The following is a 15,846-nucleotide window of genomic DNA, read 5'->3' as shown; positions in this document are numbered from 1 at the left end:
ACAGAGTATCGTTCAAACAATTGTGGTGTTGCTACTTTCACTTAAGTACTTCTTCCACCACTGATCTCTGAGGTTGTGTCTTTTCCACGTCTAAAAGCAGTGACATGATCTCATGCACAGCTGAGTAAGCGCCTCGTGTGAGGGATTGTTGCTCAGACAGTGATCCATTGGAAAACAGGACCAGAGACTAGCCCACATGTTATTGGGTCAGGAAAAATAAGCCTAATTTAATGCTCTGTAGCTGTAGTGTTGCTTGCCAAAAAAGAATATACAAGCTCAAATTGCTTGTAGATCAATCATTTTTCGAGGCAGGCGACACCCTCACGTGATAGTACTTTAGATGTAACAGGCTGGCTGTGGTAGTGGCTGGTGTTATTTTGGGGAGGATGAAAGCGAGGCGGTTTAGCTACATTCTGCACATGTAGATAAGATGTGCCTGTTGGATAGGATGTGGAATGTACTGTAAAGTCACAAGACTACTGGGCGTGCAACCAGCCGGTACTGTAGTGTTGCAAGAACTGAACCATTAACCACTTCAGAATCACAATCATGTGTATTTGTCACATCACAGGTTTACAGGTGACAAAGACATACAAGAGAACGCACGGTACTGTAAGCATGTCAGATAGTGTCCGTACTGTACTGAACTGTTGATTTCAGAGCAATTAGTCTATTGAATGTACCAAGCGACCATCCATCGTGTGCCTCATACTTCTTCATAGCTACTGGCACAAAGGACTGTCTGAGTCTATTGGTTGTCCCAATGTTCACCTACAGTAATAGCGACGGAAAGTTGAAAATGTCAAAAAAAAAGAAGTAAAAATGGCATTTAATAAATTGCTGTCCTAAGTTGTTGATATCCTCTACTATTTGTGTGTGTGTGTGTGTGTGTGTGTGTGTGTGTGTGTGTGTGTGTGCGTGTGCGTGTGCGTGTGCGTGTGTATGTGTGTGCGTGCGTGTGAAGGTGGTGTCTCAGACGGTAAGCCTGGTGGATCTGTCCTGCTACAGTCTGGAAGCAGTACCTGAGTATCTGTTCTACAGCCAGGATGTCACTCACCTCAACCTGAGACACAACTTCATGAGCCTACAGGGGCCTGGCGGCCTCCTCAACCTGCCCAGGTAAACATCCCTGTTAACGCCGACAGTTAACAGGCGTAATTTGAGTATACAGATTGTTACATGCAGAACTTGCCACCAGAGCGCCCTTTTAAAACTCTTCCACTGTACTTGGGGAGCTTCTCTGCACCTACCCAGGGAGGACCATTGAGAGCAAGCTCTCTTTTTCGAGGACGCCCTGATTACAGCATGTACTACAAATCTATTGCTATTACAATAATACAAACATGTGGTACATATAAAAACAATAAAAGCAATACAAAACCTCTTAAAATCACAGATGCAGATAGACACAACATTAGAGGGCTACATAAAGCAGTAGCACCCTGAGCATCTCTATGGAGACCAGCCGGACCAGTTTCAGAGAGTCCTGATTATTGTTCCATCTATCTGGAGCATAAAAGGTCTCTCCTGGCTCACTGTTCATACAGTACGTGTTAGTCTAATATGTGCCTGTGACCATGTTTCATATCCAGTAACATTAAAAGCGAAGACAAATACAATGGAAGCTTGCCGCTTATAAAAAGTTTTTATTGTATATCGAAACTCCTTTTAATTTGATGCATAAAAGAATGCCATGATTTATAATGTTACAGTTGTTTGCTGAACTGTAAATAATTTAGGATTTTTTTCCCCTCTTGAAAATAAAGCTTTGTATGATTCCAAAATTTGCAGAATAATACATAGTCTAAACTTTTTGTTATATATATATATTTAAAAAAACGAAAAAACGAAAAGCTTTTCTCCCAGATCTGAGAAACCTTAGCATTGCATTGTCTTGTACATAAAGTCAATCAAGGAGGAATTGTGATTGATGTTTGGCACATAGCGTAAAAAGAGACCGAGAAATATGGTCTGACATGGAAACACCACACAGCCTGCCAGATCCACTTGAGGTATAGACACACTAGCAGCCGGCCTGTAGCCCAACACTCACTCAGTGGGCTGTCTACCTGGCACAGTTCTTTGTCATGCAGTAGGTAGGCAGGTGCAGTGGGACTTGTCCAATGCATGGTACTGGCTTAAGAGTGACTACGCAAGGAGGATTTGTGACTGATGTTTGGCAGATGGAAGAAGAAGACACTATGAACACTATGAATCATGGGCTGGCATGGAAACACCTACTTCTAAAGTAGAAGTAGTAGTAGAAGTACTTCTACTTGAGTATTTAAATTTTACAGCACTTTACATTTCTACTCCACACACCTCAAAGGCGATTCTTTTTTACTTAGTCCACTGCAATTATTTGACAACTTTAGTTACTACTTTATAGATTTACATTATTATTAGAAAACATACATTAACAAATGAATCCTTATTTTATACTTGCTATTTGAAAATAGCCGATCCACAAGCTCACAACGTGTCACATCGCGACACACTGTGAGCTTGTAGATCAGCTATTTTAGAAAGTGTTCGACAAATTTGGAACTTTTACTTTGGTATATAGTATATCTTGATGCCAATACTTTAGTACTTTTACACAAGTGCAATTTTTAATACATGCCTTTACGTTTTATATTGTGGTATTACTATTTTTACTTAAGTAAAAAGTCTGAGTATTTCTTCCACCACTGCCACCCATCCTGCCAAACTAGCACCAGACCTGTTGTCCAACACTCAAGCCACTGTCCCACTGGACAAAAACCCCATGTAGTGTACACCCACTAATATCTGTCATTAGTGGGAAAGGTTACGATTGGCATTCATTCAAATGACTGTGCAGTAGTCACTGGTATTTACTGGCTCCAGCTCTGATCGGCAGTGATGGAAACACGACACCCGAGTAGACACACGCACATTTTCGGCCCTGTTCCGGCACGATGCTGTGAGAGAGCTTCTCTTGATTTGAGGGGAAGAGGAAACAAAGACACCAATGGCTCTGCAGTGCGAGTATATCACAATTTTGTGGTGTCAGAGATTTCTTTGTGATGTCACAGGTGACGCACCAGAAAAACAAGAAACCTTGATAGGCATAGGAAAGGAGTCAATCACCTGTTTTCTTTTCTCGTATTTACCCATATTTTAAGAACCCTGCATATCAGTGGGCTGTCTGCCTGGCAGGGTTCTTTCTTATACAGTAGGAATGTGCAGTGGATGAGACTAATGGTTCATATCCATTGCATGGTACTGGCACAACTTGACTCCACTCTATTCTCCTTTTTTGGTTTTCGGTTGTGAAAAAGTAGTACCGATTACTTTTGGTGTCACCCCAGCTGAGGTCCAACCGTCTCCAAACCTCAGTGTTTTAAATCTGAAAGTGTGATTTTACTGTGTATAAAAAGGAATATACTATCCTAGCAATTGGGCAAACTGTCTAAAAACAAAAACTAGAGCAGCAAATGTAGATATCAGATGTCATTGATTTATCGCAAGATGAACCACAAGGCTGTGTCTGAGGCGTCCTCAGTGATTTGATAGTGACAGACGTTTGTCGTAATGGGAGTTTCAGAAGCAACTGAAAAAAAAAGAGCTACCAGTTGCTCTAGAGCAGGGGTCTTCAACCTTTTCAGGCCAGGGACCCCCAAACTGATGGGGAGATGGAGCAGGGACCCCCTACCTCGTATGGTAGGGGGGGCTACCACATATTGTATATTTATGTATACAATTGTGTTTTATATTGCCTGCTCCTATACGCACCTGCCCCAGTAGGTGTGCAAAATAAAAGTTCTCTACAAAATATGTATAAACATACCATGTTATTGTGCATTGTGCCTCCATTTATCTGTTTGTTATGGATTCATGTTATGCTTAAAGACAATTTGACATTTGGGGGGGGAAAAATTAAAAAAAAAAGTTATATTTTTTTCAAACAAAAATATTGTTTAATCAAACAACAACTTTCGCGGACCCCCTTCAGTACCTCCGCGGACCCCCTAGGGGTCGCGGACCCCCTGTTGAAGACCTCTGCTCTAGAGTCTAGAGCCTTTCAAACTGTATTTATTCTCCAGGTGAGTTAGTGAGTGTGTGTGTGTGTGTGTGTGTGTGTGTGTGTGTGTGTGTGTGTGTGTGTGTGTGTGTGTGTGTGTGTGTGTGTGTGTGTGTGTGTGTGTGTGTGTGTGAAACTGAAATTAACTGACCAATAAGGTGCTTGAAGGTGCTGTATGCATGGGTCCTATTAGCCATAGAATGGCTGTGATAAACATACATTTCATGTATTCATACACAGCCATAGTCACTCCTATATCCTGCATCTGTGACTCATCGCAGCAGCATTATAAGTTGTAGCGCTCTGTTTGTAGGCTACTCACCCAATAATGAATTGCTGCGACTTGGAGTTAGCTTAGCTGACTCAGCTAGTGTCCTCTGGTTTCATATCCATTTGAAAGTTCTGGCAGAAAACGTGTATCGTATTTATTGTCAAATATCCTTCTCCTTAAGTGAGCACATAAAGGAGGACTAGTTCTTAGCAGCGTTTCTGAGCTGGAAGAAGCATGATTTTACAATCCTTGTCATATAAATAGGCCTACTCTGCTCAATCTAGGCATTATCATTTTCTTTTGTAAGTGCAGTGCCAGTACTACGTTATGGCAGTAATTATTACACAATTTACACCTAACTAGAGTTCAGGCCGCGGCCCTCACACCTACGTTGCACTGGCAATCTGACTGCCCATATACTGTATGGAGATCTCTGTATCTGTCAGTCCTTGTCCCTTTTATATCCATATATGGATATGCCTGCATGATGTCATCAGTATATGCCAATATATGGTCATGCTGATATGACAATATGGAGATCTCTGTATCAGTCCTTGTCCATTTTATGCCCATATATGGAGAGTCCCTTTTTTGTCCATATATGGACATCTCTGTATCTGTCAGTCCTTGTCCCTTTTATGCCCATATACAGAGATCCCTGATGTCATCAATATATGCCCATATATGGGCATGCTGATATGCCCATATATGGAGATCTCTGTATCTGTCTTGTCCCCTTTTATGCCCATTTTTGGAGATCCCTGATGTAATCAGTAAATGCCCATATATGGGCATGCCCCCTTTGGAGCTGACTGATTTATTTGCACCTGATGCCATGACGACACATTGAGGTTAGACAACACACTCCATATTTGGGCATAGCTGCATTGGGAACTCCTTATTTGGTAATGGCTGAGTCATGGTGACATGAGCGTGCCACCCGCCGGCCCTCCCTTAAGCCAGTTTTAATAGGATGCCCATATATGGAGATCAATGTAATTGTCCGTCTGCCTATGTGTCCCTTTTATGCCCATAGAGGGAGATTTTTGTATTGTCTATCTGTGTCCCTTTAATTCCCATATATGGAGATCTCTGATATCATCGATATGACGTCATAGCACAACCGGATCTCCATATATGCCCATGTATGGGCATATCGGTCGGATAGGTGGTTCTGGACTAACACATGCCGACAAACTTCACGCCGGGCATCGCTCTCCCTCGGGTCCTCGACGATATGCATGCTGAGTTTGAAGTCGATCGGTCAGATGGTTCTCGAAATACGCGATGGACAGCAACACACACACTGACATTCATTGGGGAACTGCAAGGGCGCCTGAGAAAATCGGCATTGCTAGGCATGCATGGCAACGGTTTGTGTTGTGTGTGATGTCAGACCAGGTCGGCTGATGTCAGACCAGACCAGACCAGAGTGTGATGTCAGACAAACGTATAAAAGGGCTTGTAGGTTAAATATATATTGATGACACAGATACACGGATACGGACAAAGCCAAAGCGAGAGACAAGAAGAGATACATTTCTTATCATTTTACACTAAGCCATGTCTCTCCGGTTTTCCTTCAGCATTCTCTATGCCTTGTGGATTCTTTGTGGATTTCTTCTCCCCCTGCCCTGTAGCGGATTCAACAGTCGCGACAGCATTCCACGAAAGACTGTGGCCTACCACAACGAGCTGAAGATGTTCAGAGAGGATGGCGTTTGGAACTACACCACCATGCTCATGAGAGAGGATTTGGGTCTGCTGCTTCTTGGGGCCAGAGATGCAATCTACGCCCTGAATATCGACGACATCACTGACAAGAAGGCTGCGGAATATTGGCCAGTTACCGAAGATAAGCGGAATGAGTGTGCGGGCAAGGGACGAGATCGTGAGGTGGAATGCCGTAACTACATTCGGATCCTGCACACACTGGATGACACCAGAATGTATGTGTGCGGGACAAATGCTTTCAATCCGAAATGCGGTTACATGACGTATTCTGATGGAAAGTTTAGTCTGGAGAAAGAGCTGGAGGAGGGTAAAGAGAAGTGTCCCTACAATCCTACCCATAGTTCCTCCTCCCTCATGGTTGGAAATGTCCTGTATTCTGCTACAGCAACCAACTTCTTGGGCACTGAATACCGTTTTAGTAGGTTCAGCACACCTGCGTTGAAGACTGAGGTCAAGGACTCATGGCTCAATGATCCCAAATTCATCTACATGGACCAAAGTGAAGGCGATGCCAGTAGTGACGGTGAAGGTGATGATGATAAGGTCTACTTGTTCTTCACAGAGAATGCTGTGGAATATGACTTTGACAGCAAACTCATGGTGTCAAGAGTGGCTCGTGTCTGCAAAGGGGATATGGGAGGAGAACAGATCTTGCAGAACAGATGGACTTCGTTCCTGAAGGCTCCCCTCGACTGCTCTGTAGAGGCCGGCAGCCTGCCCTCCCTTGTCCAGGATGTGTTCCTGCTTAAACACCACAACTGGAAAAAGAGTGTCTTCTATGCCGTCTTTACACCTCAGCCGAGCTCGTCAAACATGTCTGCAGTATGTGCATACAGCGTGTCTGACGTTGAAAAGGTGTTCAATGAAGGACATTTTAAGAAGCCTGTCATGCTTGAAACATCAGGGAAGGAAAGGTGGGTGAGGGACCCGGTTGCTGTGCCAAATCAGTATGTCACGAGCAGACCAGGATCTTGCACCAAACGCTCATTGGACCCTAAAAATGTGAAATCCCAGCAGTTCATCCGGGAAAAGCCCATCTTGGATGAGACTGTTCGGCCACTCACAGGGGGTCCGCTGGTGGTGAAAAAGGGGCCCTTGATGACTCGAATTGTAGTGGATACTGTGTTGGCACTAGATGGAGAGAGATACCCAGTTATGTTCATCGGCACAGAAAACGGCTACATTCAGAAGGCTGTAAACTACGCTGGGGAGATGTTCATTATTGAAGAGATTCAGCTGTATGAGGACCCTAATCCTGTTCAGACTCTGCGCCTCTCTTCCAGCAAGGGCCAGCTGTATGCAGGATCAGAGTTTGGTGCTGTTCAGATGCCAGTCAGTGACTGCAGTCGCTATGAGTCCTGTGTGGACTGTGTCCTGGCCAGAGACCCTTACTGTGCCTGGGACTCCACCTCTGATCTCTGCCGCCAAGTCTCCAGCTTGTCTTCCTCTGACACTGCCATTCAGAGTCTAAAGAAGGGGGACATTTCACAATGTCCTCATTCAGAAGAGCCAGTAGTAGTAGCTGAAGACGTCACCCTGGTTCCAGGGAACAATATTCTTCTACCTTGCCAGCCAGACTCCAACTTGGCGCAGGTCCACTGGCATTTGTCGGACCAAACACTTCACTCCGACAGCAAATACAACATCTACAATGGGCACCTTGTCATTCTACACACCTCAGAATCAGATGCTGGCTTGTACACCTGTGACTCCATAGAGCAGGTCAACAACAGAATCTACAAGAGGACCATGGCAGTGTATCGACTACAGCCCCACACTGATGGTCGTCCTACAGTGGACGTTGCAGAACCACTACAGCCCCTCACTGTTGGTCTTATAGTTTCCGTGGTTCTGCTGTCTCTGTTGGTTCTATCCCTCATTGGCATTTTAATGTGGAACCGCTGCAGAGAATATTTTGGGAAGCTCCTGAATCCCACTACTACCACTACTGTTTCCGGTGTGTGACACTGTCGTGCGACGCAGCATAGAAAGAAATCAGTGAAGTGGGCGGTGTGGTCACAGTGGTCATCACAGTGATGGAAGAAGTGATGGAAGAAAAGTAATATTGTGGACCAACCATTGTACAACCCTAACTTAAAAAAAAACATAAATGTGTATTCTTTAAGTGCATAGTCCTATTTATAGGGCTATGCACATGTGTCATGTTTCACTAGCCAATCACAGTCCTGAATAGACTGTGATTGGCCAATCACGGTGCAGGGTTAGGGGGGTACAATGGTGGCCAATCACAGCGCAGGGTTGGGGGGGTACAATGGGTGGGGGGGTACAATGGTGGCCAATCACAGTGCAGCGAATGTCGATGTCCAAACCTCACATATAGGGGCGGTTTCACCGCCCAAAAATGCTTAAATAAAAATATAAAGCCTAGCGGTCCGGGCACCTAGGCTCTAATAGCCTGACAGCGTGTTCGAGTCCCGTTCCCGACGACCTTTGCTGCGTTTCTCTCCCCGTTTCTCTCTCCCTCTTTCCTGTCCATCTACACTTAACTATCAATAAAGGCAGAAAGGCAGAAAAGCCAAAAACAAATAAATATATATATATTAAAAATAAAAGAAATTCTCCCCAAAAAAATGAAAACTTAAGACAAAGTAAAAATACAACCTCAAAACGTGTCGCGATATGACACGTTGTGATATTGTAGATCGGCTACACTGGTTTGGGACCCAGGGAGACCCGTTGACGCAGCCTAAATAAGGCAATATTCAGTATACCTCACAGCAGTGTGGGGTCAGGACCCATTTTTATGGGTTGTGAGTAATTATCCCCTTTTATCGTTTCCTACATTTTCTAAATTGTAAAAAAAAATATATAAAATAAGACAAAGTAAAATAGATGATCTACAACCATTGTAGATCGGCTATCTTCACTGGTTTGGGTCCCAGGGAGACATCAACTTTTTCTGTTGGGTCTCAAGCTAAAAAGTTTGGGAACCACTGATATATAGACCTTTCTGTATTATGGATCAGATTGTGTGATTTCAAGTAAGTTTAACTTAATATTTAAATTCATGGCAAAACATAGAATTCAACCACAGACTCTCTGAACAGGTATTGGATTACACTGACCATTGTGATTTTTACAGAAAATCTTATTTAAAAAAAAAGCCTACATGCACTCACACACCCAACCCTCCCACTTTCACATTACATTCTCTTATTTGTGTTTGTACCAGCTTAACAAATCTGAAACAATAGTCTAAAACACTGGAAATAAAAGAGAAATACATGAGTTTAGACTAGAGAATGGGGCTCAATTGAGACATTATATCTCATAACTTACAAGGATCTCTAAAATCATTATTATGATGACACATCCTAAATAGTAGAGTTAGCTTAAGTGAAAAACCACACATTTTGATTAACTTATTTTGAAATAGTTCGTTGTTAGCTCATACAGTGTTTATTCTCAGGTCTCAGCTGCAAATACAACATGAGCAATAATGCTACTGCATGTTCACACACATGTGAAATACAGCATATGATAACATGCTACTATTACTGCCTGTTCACACATCTGTGAAAGCCTTCCAGCTGACTGGGTTGTGATGAATGAAGTGATGCATGGTGGTGAATGGAAGGGACAGGAGCACACAGCGTCATTGAGGCGTCCTCTGTGTCGCCCATGTCACCCGTGTTGTCATGTGCTGCCAGCAACAGTGATGGCTGCCGCCATGAGTCACAACCCATACTAGAGCACAGACCAAAGAAACATCCTGTTTCTAAAAATATGATCAAAGAAGGGAGGTAATGGCATAGAGGAAGGAGGCTCAGGTAGAGGCATAAAGAATATGCTGCTATATATGTTATGTTATAGACTGAAATGTAAATGTTCTTCTCAGCTTGCAGCAGAGTATGCCTCTTTGATACACTCTCTTTAGAAAACCAATACTTCTAATTTCAGGAACAAACGTTGCCACATTCATAACATAAGCAATAATGTCTTGTATATGACAAAATCTCCCCAAGCATATCCAGGCTTCTCAAAAAGGTCTACGGTATTTGTAGTGATTTGATCGGACGTGGAGGTACAGTAAATCACCTCTTCTCTCTTCTCAGGATGGGACATAGTGATGATACGTATATCTGCTTTAAATGTACCATAACTCCACGTTGTGGGATAAACATGAGTTTCTAGTACTTAACCTCACATCAGTCACGTCAGAGTGTGAAAACTGAAAACTATGATCCTGGCTAGAACGAGCATAACAATTAGTGTTGGATTATTATTATTATTTTAAATATATATAATAATGTTAATGTATTATTTTGACCCCCTCTTTATGCCAATTAATTCCTCCCCAAACATTTCTGTGTTGCAACTGTTGTACCCTAGTGGCACTGGGAGGACATAGCGCCTCGTTCAACACTCCACCATCACCTCAGCCTATACTATGTGCAGCGACAAAGATCATCCTCCTTGTCTGGCTTCCCTCCCCGATCAAAGCCTCTCTGTGGTGGTGGGCAGGTACTTTACCCCTGCGCCACCCAGGCACCATAATTAGCGTTAGTTGAAGTCCCCCTCCAGACATGTTTTAAAGTATGTAAAAATGGTACGATCAAAAAATAAAAACAAAAATCTCTGAAAAGGGGCTAGAAGCACTCTTTCTCCCACATCTAGAAATTACCTATCTATGAATATTCAAATATGCAAATATCAGAGGCCTCGTGCCCCACCCATCACCTTTGCTCAAAGTAAAGTGGTTTCAAGTTTCAGCAAGTGGCCAATTTGCATACCATCGTACCGTGATTGTTTCAAGGGATCGGTGACATCACACAGCCCGCTCAGATTTTGCGGAAATAAATGTTAACTAGAAAAATGTGCTCCTCGAAGCACAGGTCTCCACTAGGCCAGGTTGTAGAAGTCAAACTTAGCCAAACAGGATGAAATATGGAAAATCGGACAGGTCCGTCTTGATGACATGACTATAGAGATAATGTGTACCGATTTGCATGATGTTTGGACAAAAGGGAGTAATAGCAAACATTTTTTGTTGCAAAAGTCTGCCTCCTGGTGGCGCTGTAACAGGCCAATGTGAAGTGTCACGGCAATCGGAAATGGGGAGAGAGATGGGGGGTGACACACAGGAAAGGTCGTCGGGATCGGGAGTCGAACCCGTGACACGCTGGATTGCCAGCGTATGCGCCTGGACCGCTAGGGAGTGTGTGCACAGTTTCACACCGATCAGTCCAACAGTGCCAGAAATTAGCAGTACACAGACAGACAAATACACACACGGACGGACGGACGGAGGCAAAAACATAGTCTGGGCCCCGCCTTCAGCCTGGCGGAGAAAATGAATGAATGACAGGAGAATACATTTACAACGAAGACTAAACTCTAATCTGACTAATCTTCTTCTTTTCATGTCAGGTTCTCCCAGCTGAAGAGCCTAAACCTGTCTCACAACCGTCTGGGTGTGTTCCCTGAGTCTGTGTGTGAGATTCGGACCTTGACGGAACTCAACCTCTCCTGCAATGGTCTCCACACAGTCCCTGTGCAGATAGGCAACCTGCAAAGGTGCGGCACACCAACATGCACACTCACTCTAAATATTAGGTCCTCTGTGTGTCTGTCTACATTTTTAAAACTGTTCATTGTGATTTGTTTCTTTTCACTGGTCATTTACTTAGTACATTTACCATTTACTTACTGTTGATGCCTTTTTTAATTACCCCTATTGTACTTTATTTTATGACTGTTAGTTGTTGATTTACCTAAATGGACACTGGCAATAACCGGGTGGTTAGAGATTGTACATGACACAAGTAGGTAAAACGTGTGTCAGTGAAACTTTGTGAAAGACAGTGAGAGAGAGACTGTCAATAGAATAATACAATATAAGATTTGTTTTCCTCCCAATGTAGTTTTAATGGTGCGGTAAGTGATATTTCCTGTTAAGTGTTCAATAGCTCTATATTCTGATAGTAATCATTATTATATTAGTGTTTGCTCAGCAACAGGTGTCTCCCTGTCTCTCCAGCTTTTAGTAAACATAAACCAAATGTTCAGGCAAGGGATACCAATTTTAGCCAATCAGGAGAGAGAACTCATACAGGAGACAGGATAAACAAGTGAAATTGGATGTGATGATACAAAGAAGTGAGCAGACAAAATTCTAACTTGAATGCTTTAAAATGATCTCGCCTGATTGACTGAAATTGGCAACCTGTTTATTAAAGAGCTGGAGATACAGGGAGACCCCTGTTACTGAACAAACAGAGTATCATAATCAGAATATATAGATTTAGTTGCAAGTGACAAGGAGGGAACAGTCTATCCGATGTACGTAAATTACAATGTTCTGCTCATTCCTGGTTTGCCTTTTCATTTCAGTGAATATTTGATGGGTAAACTGTTATGCTATTCGTAATGTCTAAACAGAGATTTATTTTAATTAGATTTTTTTCACCTTTCAGAAATCCTTGCATTCATAACCTAAATTAATGTAGTTTGCATCTGGACGGCAGCTTTAATGGAGTCAGTGAAATGTGTGAAGTTCAGCTGTTTCATTATGTAACCACATTAAATCATCTAAGCATCTAATCTAGGCCACTTTTAATGCTGCCGTCACTTTTCATGTATAGTGTAATATGCAATAAATTCATGTAATTTCACATCCATAAGCTTGAGGTTATGTTGGCTAGCTCACTGGTTATCAATGTTGGGTCTAGGGACCACCAGGTGTCCAAATAGACCCATATGGGTCTGTAACTGTAAGAGTGTACAAATGGACCCTTACTGTAAGTTTCATTTGTACACCCCTGAGTTTTGTTACAGTGTAGATTGTGGTTCCAGTAGTTAAATGATTGTCAACCTTTCAAGGACCCCCAGTTTGATAAGCATTAGGCCACGGACCTTTTAGTTTTTTGCTCTGCAAAATCCCTAGTGTTTATTTAAAGGGATATTTCACTTTCAAAAAGGTTTTGGGTCATTTTATCGTCTACTCAGGCTTTTGTGAGCCCCCCAGACAGTTTTTAAGTTCCTTGATAGATATTTGATATTCATTTGATCAGACACGCCCCCTTCCTTTACAAACCCATTATAACTCAATTTTTAACATCAGATGTTAGATTCATCAAACCCGTCCTTGGTTCTGGTGATTCATCCTACCCTCCTAATACGTGAGGGGGCTGTGTTTTTTCGATTACTTTTTTCATTTATTATATTACATTTTTTTATTGTATTTTTTTTTTCTTCCAAAAATATTTAAAATAAATGAAAAAAGTAAGTGAAAAAACACGGTCTCCTCACTTATTAGGACAATATCAGTCACCAGAACCAATTGGACGGGTGTTTCCGATTGATCTAACATGTTTAAAATGGAGTTTGAAGTTACAATGGGTTTGTATAGGAAGGGGGCCTGTCTGATAAAATGTATATCAAATATCTAAATACTGAATCAAGCAACTTTAAAACTGTTTTAAAAAAGTGAAATATCCCTTTAACTCTCAGAGTTACAGACCCGTAAGGTTCGATAAGGACCGCTGGTCCCCGGAACCAACATTGAGAAACAGTGGTGTAATGTGCAATAAATGAATGCAATTTCACATTATCCACAAGCAGATACTTGAACCTTTTATTGAGCATTCTAAGCAGCAGTGGCCAAATAAAATAAATAAATAAATAATGTTCGCTAGCCTTTTCTGTCTGTGTCTTTTAAGCCTACAGACCCTCGCTCTGGATGGAAATCACTTGAGCTCCCTGCCTGAGGAACTGGGAGGCCTGTCTCAGCTCAACAGCCTGGGGCTTTCCTTCAATAACTTCCCCAACATCCCTGCTGTGCTGGAGGGCTTGAGCGGGGTGGACAAGCTGGCCATGGCTGGCAACAAAGTGGAGAGTCTGGAGCTGGCCACCTTGGCCCGAATGAGTCACCTGAAGAACGTCGACCTTCGGTAAAAAACGCAGACACACACACACACACACACACACACACACACACACACACACACACACACACACACACACACACACACACACACACACACACACACACACACACACACACACACACACACACACACACACACACACACACCTATAATGACATACCCAAAATAGGGATGGGGGGTAAATAAAAACATCTACTGATGCACAAACTTGGACACATCATCAGTGTTGTTACCTGGAGTCACTGGGTGTTTCGGGTCTTGCAACTGACACCCTCCTCCAGGCGACCCGACCGAGGCTGATCAGACCCCGGCCTGTGTCCAAGTGGCATGCTACAGCCCCCACTGTCTCTTGAGGGGAGTAAGAGACAGTGCTAACTAAGGGGTTAGGGTTTAGGGTGGCAGGTGAGATGTTAACAGCAAGTGTTGGCGACACTTGGAGGCTCTAGACACTGTGGGTTGACTCCGGGCCTGGCTCCTCCTTCGTCTGACCAGAAGTGGGCATTCTTCTGTGCGTTGCGTCGTCATCAGTGCTACTGGGCAAAAACGTCTCATTCTGCCTTGATGGATTTTTTAACCCTCCTTGCAGTTTTACTGCAGTCTGTAGCTTTTTGGTTCTTCCTCTCAGAAGAAGTGGTTTGGGCTGTCAACCCCCTCCTCCAGATGTCACCACGCTCTTTGTGGTCGTCGGAATAGATTATTAATCAATTATTGTATTTCATTATTATTATTTTTTATTATAATTGATTAAATCAATTAGTTTAACTGTTGCAATCCTAGAGCTCTCTCTGTCACTCTGCTTGCTGTCCCTGATGCTCTATCTGTCTGTCTGTCTGTCTCATCGTCTATCCTTCCTCAGCAGTCAGTGCATGCATAATGTAGTATCAATCCACAATAGTGATGAAATGAGAGAGCCCCCCCCCATGTTAGTAAATCACACAGTGAATAGGAGCACAGGAAGAGACAGAGACCAGCAGAGACAAACATAAAAGTTTATGGGCCATCTGGGTGGCGAAGGGGTAAAGTTCCTCTCCACCACCATGGAGACTGGGGTTCGAATCCTCCGTGGCGCCTCTGGCTTGGTGTTCCAACGAACACAATAGGCTTTATTTACGGCAACCATATTGGCAAGAAAGAAATTGGGCCAATTACTTCCTTCACAGGTGTTACCAATGACACTGATTAAGGCTCTTTCGTGTAACAGAGTCTTTCCAGTGAGGCGACATGCACAATATCAGCAGCCTGACTCTGTGGCGTGTCCTGGGGTGGGGGCACGGGCCAGGAGTGTAAGTCATATAGACTCTATAGCAATCATTACTATCACAATGCAATAACCTTTTTGTTTAGAGTCTTTGTTCAGTAACAGGGGTCTTCCTGTTTCTCCAGCTCTTAACCACTTAAACCCCATATGGTTGTCCCTCAGGGCTCTATACTAGTGTCTTTTCTGTTTTCTGTTATTGTATTGACGCGTTGTGAGCTTGTCGATCGGCTATTTTCTGCGAAAGCTTTCCCCACAATACGGATGCTGGGGTTTAAGTGGTTAATAAACCGATTTTTTTACATTTTCAGGTGGGTTGCTGAAAGTGTTCACTTCCAAATTTGGTCTGGTCCTTTAGTTGTGTCGTCACTTCCAATTTCACTATCATGATTCATGTATGATTTATCTCTCCTGATTGGATCAAATTGTTACCCCGACCTGAAAATGCATTTTCTGTTTACTAAAGAACTGGAGAGACCACTGTTACTGAACAAACACTCTATGATTACTATCAGAATATAGAGCTATTTAACACTTATGTTAACGAAAGAAAATATCACTTGCTTCACCTTTAATTAATAAAAAACAAAAAAGACAAATACCACTGTTTTCTTCTCTAAATCTAACTGAT

The 15,846-nt window shown here is 42.8% G+C and overlaps 2 protein-coding genes across 2 annotated transcripts in view; both read left to right on the top strand.

Annotated features, from left to right (window-relative positions):
- phlpp2 (PH domain and leucine rich repeat protein phosphatase 2) overlaps window positions 1-15,846 on the top strand; it is a 73,052-nt gene that overhangs the window by 35,605 nt on the left and 21,601 nt on the right. Inside the window, exons 6-8 of the mRNA XM_080433499.1 lie at window positions 965-1,119; window positions 11,442-11,588; window positions 13,733-13,963. Of these exons, the coding sequence (XP_080289625.1) occupies window positions 965-1,119; window positions 11,442-11,588; window positions 13,733-13,963 (533 nt within the window). The remainder of the gene's footprint in view (window positions 1-964; window positions 1,120-11,441; window positions 11,589-13,732; window positions 13,964-15,846) is intronic.
- LOC308081075 (semaphorin-4E-like) lies at window positions 5,503-8,015 on the top strand (the record flags this gene model as incomplete). Its single annotated transcript, XM_080423133.1, has 2 exons — window positions 5,503-5,579; window positions 5,957-8,015. The coding sequence occupies 2 exons, from the start codon at window positions 5,503-5,505 to the stop codon at window positions 8,013-8,015; spliced, it is 2,136 nt and encodes a 711-aa protein (XP_080279259.1).

This window comes from Gymnoscopelus braueri (assembly GCF_963280865.1).
Source record: "Gymnoscopelus braueri genome assembly, chromosome: 1".
NCBI lineage: Eukaryota > Metazoa > Chordata > Actinopteri > Myctophiformes > Myctophidae > Gymnoscopelus > Gymnoscopelus braueri.
The sequence above is the reverse complement of the archived record's forward strand: the minus strand, read 5'-3'. Positions and strand labels throughout refer to the sequence as shown.